The sequence below is a fragment of the Ammospiza caudacuta genome, chromosome Z (genome assembly GCF_027887145.1).
Source record: "Ammospiza caudacuta isolate bAmmCau1 chromosome Z, bAmmCau1.pri, whole genome shotgun sequence".
NCBI classification, from domain to species: Eukaryota; Metazoa; Chordata; class Aves; order Passeriformes; family Passerellidae; genus Ammospiza; species Ammospiza caudacuta.
The window spans coordinates 7,619,419-7,627,339 of NC_080632.1; the positions used below are offsets into that span (position 1 = coordinate 7,619,419).

General features: G+C 49.6%; 1 protein-coding gene across 1 annotated transcript; it reads right to left on the reverse strand.

The window, feature by feature from the left end:
* Window positions 1–527: 527 nt before the first annotated feature.
* On the reverse strand, window positions 528–7,079 carry LOC131571282 (serine/threonine-protein kinase PAK 1-like; the record flags this gene model as incomplete). The annotated part of the gene is made up of 5 exons (XM_058823936.1): window positions 528–653; window positions 4,798–4,994; window positions 5,394–5,493; window positions 6,193–6,310; window positions 6,973–7,079. Coding segments are annotated over 5 exons (648 nt in total), but the record flags the coding sequence as incomplete, so codon positions are not given.
* Between the last annotated feature and the right edge of the window lie 842 nt (window positions 7,080–7,921).

Consider the following 7,921-nt stretch of genomic DNA (forward strand, 5'->3'; position numbering starts at 1 on the left):
CTCTGCCTGGACAACCCACAGCGAGCAGTGCCCGGCAGGGACTGCAGATCCCCTTTGGTGGCAGAGAAAAAAGAGCAAGGAATCTTCCATGGGAGAACATAGGCAATAGGATGAGGTGTCAGTGTCCAGTGTGTTCAGATGCACTCACAAGGATACTATTGCTCTTGGCTCAGAACATGGAAAAGAAGTGGGCAGACACAAATCAGAAGCTGGTTGCAATATCCAGGGATCAGTTATCAGAAGAAAATGCTACGCAACTGCTGGAATGCTTAATGGATGACTAATTACCCCTTGCCAAGTAATCTGGACTTTTTAGGGGCAGCATACTTATCTCTCAAAAATTACTCTAGAGATATTCTTAAGAAAATTTTGAAGAAAGGCTCATGCACCCACATTTCAACGCAGTTGCTGTGGGTTTGATAAATGAAATCTGCTTTAATGTCTTGATTTTCCTAAAGATTTGTGGGGGTTGTTTTTAACACAGGCATGCATGCATGCTAAATTTGAGAATCTAAGGTAAGGTCTTTTTATAGGGGATATGGAAGAGACAGGTCTTCAGCCAGCAATATGTCAGTGAGAGACAGCTGAGCGATGATTACTGAGAAGAAGAACAGCCCTGCAATAGAGGTGTGAGCTGCATTGAACAGCGCTTGCTGTGGGCCAGAGAGCACAAAGCAGGCTGGCCTGGTGGGCCTGAATATTCCTGCCAAACACTCTGCATCTCACCCCTTTGCTTGGGCTCAGTGCAGAACTGCAGGATTGCGGGCGCTTCCTCCCAGAGCTGCGTGAGGCGCTGGCTCCTGCAGATGTGCCCTGCCAAGCTGTCCCTGCCTCACGCTGGCCTCGCTTCCCCTGGCACAAGAGCTGGGCCTGAAGGAGGCTGCCCTGTGCTCCAGCCTGCCAAGCAGCCCGGCTCCCTGCCCCAGTGCCCAGAGTGCTGCACACGCTGCTGACCTTTGCCAGGAGTTGCAGGGCAGCCGGCAGAAGAGGAGGAATCCTCAGGCAGCCCAGCAACCCTCGGCTGCCCTTGATCTTTCTCTGCTCCTGGGCACACTCCAGATGGCCAATGCCTCCAGGCTGGGCTGTGCCCAGCACGGCTGCGCTTCCCCTCGGCAGCAGCCAGCTGCCACCTGGGCTCTGAGAGCGGAGGATCCGCCCACTGCCGGGAACAGGCACCCAGGGCCCGGCTGCTGCCTCTTGCAGCTCCAAGGGCCTCCTTCCAGCCTGCCTCTGCTGGGGCTCAGCCTGCTCCGGCCTCTGCCGGGGCTCTGCTGGGGCTCCACCCCAGCCAAGGCTGGGCCCACTCTCACCTCACAGGCGCTGACAGCTCTGCACCACAGGAGACCTTCCCGAGCACCCTCTCTGATCTTTCTGCTTTCTCAGTTGAGCAAGGCTCTCCTGCAGCCAAAGAGATTATTGCATTTCGGGATACAAATCCAAGTGGCAGGAGCCCCAATGTTCTCCAGTCACAGCTGAAGGCCTGCATCTGCACAGGGTGTTGGGCTGCCTCATTCTTCTTTTGGTTTTGACTTCAAATGCCATTGCCCTTTCTGCCTCAAATAGAAATACCAAAGCTGGCCAAAAACAGACCAGTGGGCCAGATTCCAAAGGCAGTGTGGTCTGGAGAGGATGAATGAAGAACATCCTTCTTCCCCACTTTCACACCATGTCAAAGACATTGTGTCACTTTCCACCTTTAAGAAACAACAGACAATTCAGAAGAAATTCTTGAGCGTATTCGCAGAGTGAGAAGGAAGGGAATCTTCAAGGTGACTTGTGGTTTCAGAAACTGTATTCATTTCCAATCCTACTCTGCACTCCTATCAGACAATCCTACTCTAACCCTAACCTTAACCTTAACCCTAATCCTAATCCTAATCCTAATCCTAATCCTAATCCTAATCCTAATCCTAACCTACAATCCTACTCTAAAGTGGTTGACGAATAAATGGTCCTGATGTGATTGTCACATTCTTGTCTCCCTCCTCTTCTTCACTGAAACAATCAGCGGCACCAGGCTGGACGCAGGCTCAGCAAATGTTACAAATGGATGCTGCCCAAAGGGAAAAAAAAACAAATCAACAAAAAATAATGGACCATGACTTTACAAGCTCAGTGCTTCATAGGATTCCTCTGTCTTATAGAAGGATGCAGGAAGAGGACCAATGGGACCATCTAGACCTCCATCTTTATGCGCCGGACTTAGCCATCACAGGCAAATGTGGCCCAGAATCCCACTCATCCATTTATCCAGGTGTCTTCATCTTGCTAGGATTTTTGCCCTGCCAGTGCTCTAGAAATGGTGCTTTCTGTCCTTGGAGTTTCTTCTTTTCAGGTATCTCTAAAGCCTCACACTGGTCCCTCTCTTTGAAAGACAGGCACTGTGCTGATTCCCACAGGGAGACAGAGCAGTGTCTACCTTTCCATGCCCTGCCCCTCGTGTGCTGGATGGCACCTTCCTTCCCAGCAGGGCCAGCCCAGTGGCACTGGGCCCTGCAGTTCCCTCTCTGCCACACAACCTGGCACTAACCCTGGCACAGTTCCTGTCTGCTTGAGCGTGCCAGGCAGCAGATGGGGCTGGTACAAGTCCCTCCCAGCTGTCCCTGTTTGCGTGGCAGAAACCTCTAAGGGTGGGCTGGGGGGCACAAACCAGGGCCCCCGGGAGGCTCACAGTGAGCACCCCAGGACCCCTCCTGCCAACAGCCAAATCTCTGACCCCTAGGCTGGGACTGGCTTCCTTGGGTTCCTGCACCACCATTTCACGTCTCTGCAGCCTGCATTGCTCTACTTCAATTCTTTTGCCATTAGATAAAACTGAGCACACCACCAAATGACAAAAGAGGGCGACCAAAACAGCCAGAGGAGCTCTCTGACTCAGGAAATGCAGAGAGAGGTGGAGTTACTCAGTTTTGTGAAGAACAGGCCCCAGGGAGACTTTATTGCCACTTTCCAAGACTTCAGAGTGGCTTTGAAGAAAGTGAGGGACATATTTTTTAACAGGGCCAGTTACAATAGGATGTGGGCAGCTTACAGGTGCCCCATCCCTGCAACCATTCCGGCTCCAGTGGGAAAGGGCTCTGAGAAACCTGATCTCTTTGAAGATGTCCCTGCTCATTGCAGGATACTTTCACCAGAGGACCTTTACAGGGCCCTGGCAGCCCAGCCCAGTCTAGGATTCCTCATCATTTTCATTTGAAGAGCACCAAGAATGGAGGTGAGGAGGAAGGGGGCTCATCTGATGCCTTGGACTTGAGTGGAGGAGGAGCCCATGCCTCAGAACCTGTTTCACCTGCAGCCCCTTCCCATTTTACCTGCAGGAGCTCCCTGGCAGACCAGCGCTGCTCCTCGTCTGTCTGCAGGCAGCAGCTCAGGAAGTCACGCAGGCAAGGCGAGAATCGGTTGGGCTGCTGCAGCCGTGGGGTCCCTACTGTGGCTATCAGTTGTGTAGCCTGGAGAAAAAGGAGACACCAGGCTCCACTTGCTGCTTTCACATCTCTAAGTGCTCTCCCACCTCCCTTTGTTTAACCTCTGTTCTTCAGTGGCAGTTTCTGCCCTGGCAGAGACCCAGAGATCATTTTCCTTTACCAACCAGAAAACCCAAACCCGATGCAGCCACAGCTTTTCCACCATCCCACAGATCTTGCCTTGGCAGCTGATTTCATTGACTGTGCTAGTTAATGGGAACTACATCAGTAAACGCACATTTGCTTCCATAAGGATTCACACCAGCTTGAGAGGCTTTTTGGAAGAGGGACTGTGCTATACAAACTAATTTCAAGGGTTAGTACATGAAAGGCATGTCTGCAGTGCTTGTTGGTCCTTTAAGCCCACATGCCCAAGAACAAAACTCATCATACCTTTTGTGCTTTTTTTGAAAACAATGGTAATTGGAAGGAAAGAAAGGGAATCCATCAATTAATCCCCAGGTAAGGAAATAAACATTTGCAATCTCATCTTCAACAGAGACACATTTAGATGCCTGCACAAATGTATTGGGATGAAAATTGCTGCTTGGGCACAAAGGAGCCACCTGCAGCTCTGTCTCTCAGCAGTCTGAAAATTGCAGCTTCCCATTTTGCAGCAAAAGAAAAATTGTCATGGTCAGAAGAAGGAGAGGTGCCATCCCTATGGCCAACCTCTGCTCATTTGGCTACTCAAGTCAATGCATTAATGATAGGCCCATGCCAGAAAGGGCCTGGAAAGAAATGGGAGGTTTTGGCAGGCTCTCTGCATCACCAGGCTCTGGCTTGGTGACACAGAGAATGTGCCTTTGGCTAGGAGAGAAACACAGTGACTGAGTGTTTCAGCAGCACTGTACAGGAAGCAGAAGAGACTCAGTGGCCTTTACACTCTCATGCCCAGGTTTCAGGCATGTTTCCCAGTGAGAAGAAACTGTACAGGGAGTTAGGTTCATCTCTAAAGACCACAGTTTTAGAAACTTTGTTGGGTTTGTGTTGCCTTCCTTCATTTCTGGAAAGATAACAGCAGTTGTCAGATGCTTCTTTTCTGCTATTAAGGCCATCTCCACAGCCAAAGGACTGGAACCACTTAAAAGCCAAAGGAAAGTGTTGCCTGAGAAGAGAGTTTGTTTGGAGTTTGTTTGCATGTGGTAAGGCTTGAGTTCCCCCACTGCTGAAACCAAAACTACAGCAGATGCTGATGTGTTGCAGGCACATTTTTAGGAGGGGACCTTGGTGGAAGTAGTTCAGGCAGATGGCAATGGGCTTTTGCCCGATGGCACGCAGGACAAGGGACAGGTGAGAAAGACAGTGGGATCAGTGAGTATTTGCTCCTTACCGTGATGGGACTTTGCTTCCAGTAGGGAGGTTCTTGTTCGATCATTTCAATCCCCACGATTCCAAAAGACCATATGTCCACTTTGGGACCATATGGTTGACTTGTCAGCACTTCTGGCGCCAGCCACCAAGGAGTCCCGACTACCGAGCACCGTCTGCTCTGCTCAGGGCTGAGCTGAGTAGAGAGGCCAAAATCACCTGAGGAGAAAGCAAAACTCTGTTTCTATTTGAATTCTGTGCAATTAGGAAAGCAAGCCAAAGAATTGCCCAGTAGAAGTTGGAAAATGTGCTGTTGAATTCCTGGCATTGGCGACTTTTAAACTCCCCCCATTTTTTACACTGTCGCCAGTAGTGTCTTTTGTTCTTTGGAAGCTTTAGACTTGTAACTCCCTCCCTCTGGAAGGGACACACACAGAGCAAGGCCACTCTTGACTGCTTGTTCCTTGTCCTACCTCTGTGCACCTTGCAACTGTGCCCTCAGCTCACAGCGGGTGTCCCTGCGCTGCCACCAGCCCCATTTAGGGGAGCTGGCTGTCACTCCAAGCAGCCCCACACCCACATCCCTGGAATGCTGCTCCTGACCAAGAATACACTGACCCAGCTTGACAGAACCATCGGTTCTGAGAAGGATGTTGTCACTCTTCACATCTCGATGGATCACATGGTTTGAGTGAAGAAAATGCAGTCCTTGCAGGCACTGAGAGAGAAAACAGAAAGAGGAGGGCCAAAATGAGTGATGTGATTTCATCCCATAAGAAAGGCAACAAAGAATCTAAAAGATTCCCTCTGCAGGGGAATGGGCAGTAATGGCAGAACACAGTGCCACTGAGAGGAAGAGCTTGCTGCTCCAGCACTTGAAGAGCAGGACCTTTCTGAGGAAAGGCATGTCAGCTTCTGAAAGAGCAACAGCACCTGCTGTTATAAACTGTGCCCTGCAAACCAGCCAGGATGACTGCTGCTGCAGTGCATGTGCTCAGAAGCAAAGAGCCTTTTGGCTGCACTCCTGTCCTTGTATGCTGAGGCCTGAGAGAAACGAGTCTCTCTCTTTTTTCTTTGCTGATCATTTCCAATCCTGCCACCAGCACCTTTGCTTTCACAGGCAAGGAATGCAGTGAAGACAGACTCCAGGTAAACATTTAGAGAGGCAAGGTGGAGAACAGCAAATACAAATACATGAGCCCGAGCGAGAATACAACAGCAGGAGAGAAGAGTACTGGCACTGAGTACAGGGAGTGCAGGAGCACTGGCAGGCCTTTCACTTGAGATGCTTTTTCTTGCCCATAGCACACCAGCAACACAGAACCAAAGCTTGGCACAGGAAATCACTGCAGGTCTGAGCCCCTGTTTCCCAGACAATCCTGCCCAAGCCCTTGGAAACACAGATGGGATTGCTGACCTCCCGACTGATGGCTGCTGCCTCATCTTCATACAGAGCGGTCGTGCTGAGGATATCGTTCAGGGTGCCTCCGTCCATGTACTCCAGCACCAGCCAGAGTTCCTCACCCACAAGGTAGCTGAAAGAAGGAAAGAAGGCCGTGGAGATGAGCATGCATGGCTACGTTGATTTTTGCCTCCAGGTTTCTTACTTCCAAATGCCTTTGTGACAAGGACAGAATCATAGCAATAGATATTCCCTCTTGGCTGTGCATTGTTTGCAATCTGTGCAGTCTCAAGGAGATAAGCACAGCTGTGAAAAAGGAGATGTCTTAGATGGCTAGTGAGTGAAAAATGCAGTTTAGAAACAGCCCAGATAAAAAACCTGTCAGGCATGGTGTTTCTGGAAATAAGCACCTAGTCTTCCTGGCATGCCCAGCAATGGCAAAGAGTGGCAACAATCCAAGGGAAATCCATTTTAGGACGGTTCATCAGCACTTCAGAAACTTGAAAAAATCAATCCCAAAACTATGTGGAGGCAGTAAACTTTGAGGCTGATGACTAAGGAAGATACAGCTGATCCAGATTTTGAATAATTTTGGAATAATTTTCAAACTAGGTGTGCCAGGGAAGACTCATGCAGAAGGGATGCACTCTCTTCTCATCCATTGGAGATGAGTAGAGAGATATGAATAAATAAAAATTAACAGCTTTACTATCTGCCACTGACCAAAGTGGGTTTTTAACCTCTTATGTTTGCTGTATGTAAATGCACACATGGGATAAGACCAGAACCACTCACCTGTCTAAAAAATTCACAACATTGGGACTCCTGTACCTCTTCATGATTTGGATTTCATTAATGCTTCGTTCCATCCTTCTCGGTCCTTGAAGATTTATTTTCTTTATGGCCACCTAAAATGACATTGAAAATCAGTAACTTGAGCAGTTGGTGGCAGGAGACAACAACGCACATGAAGCGAGTGATTTTGCAATGATACAGCTGAGCTGTGCCAAACTGCCTTGTGATTAGGCACTGCAGTAATTAGGAACTGACATTCCAACAGCCCATTTCTCTGCTCCCTTGGGAGCCAGTTACAGAACATGTGGGGCCGCTGACATTTTGCCTTGTCCACTTGGTAACAGTTTTGTCTCAGCTATCACCCACAAACCTCTGACCACACTCTCCGCTGCTCTTTCTAGGATTCAGAAGAAGTAATCCATGCCTTAAGACTCTGTGGATCCATCTTGGGCAATGGGCAGGGCTTAGGGCTTTTAGGGCACTTGCAGATCTCTCCCTATGTGCAATTGCCAAGTGCAGCACTGCAGGTGGCTAAGGAACTACCAGTAACTTTCTGATGGATTTGCTGGCAGCCAGAATCAAGAATTCAGGACTCTGAAGCTGTAGCCCCAAAGAGCAGGGAGGTGCTCTAAGGCACCACCTTTGTTTTAGCAATGGAGAGCGAGTGAGCGCGTCCTTGTCTGAAAGGAAGCGCTGCCCTGCGTGCCTTCCTTCCGGCAGCTGAGGAGGACAAAGTGCCAAATGTATTTTGCAGGCTGGCACCAGTCTATGCTTCTTGTTCCTTTTCAGCACGGCTCTAGCCAAGCTCCAGCCACAGCTCACACCAGAGGAGAGCTGTGGGGAAAGCCCCTCAAGAGCAGCAGAGTCTGCAGGGGCTGTTGACATTTACCTCTCCTCCTGTGGCAGTGTCGAGTGCTTTAAAAACATCTCCAAAACTCCTAGAAACAAA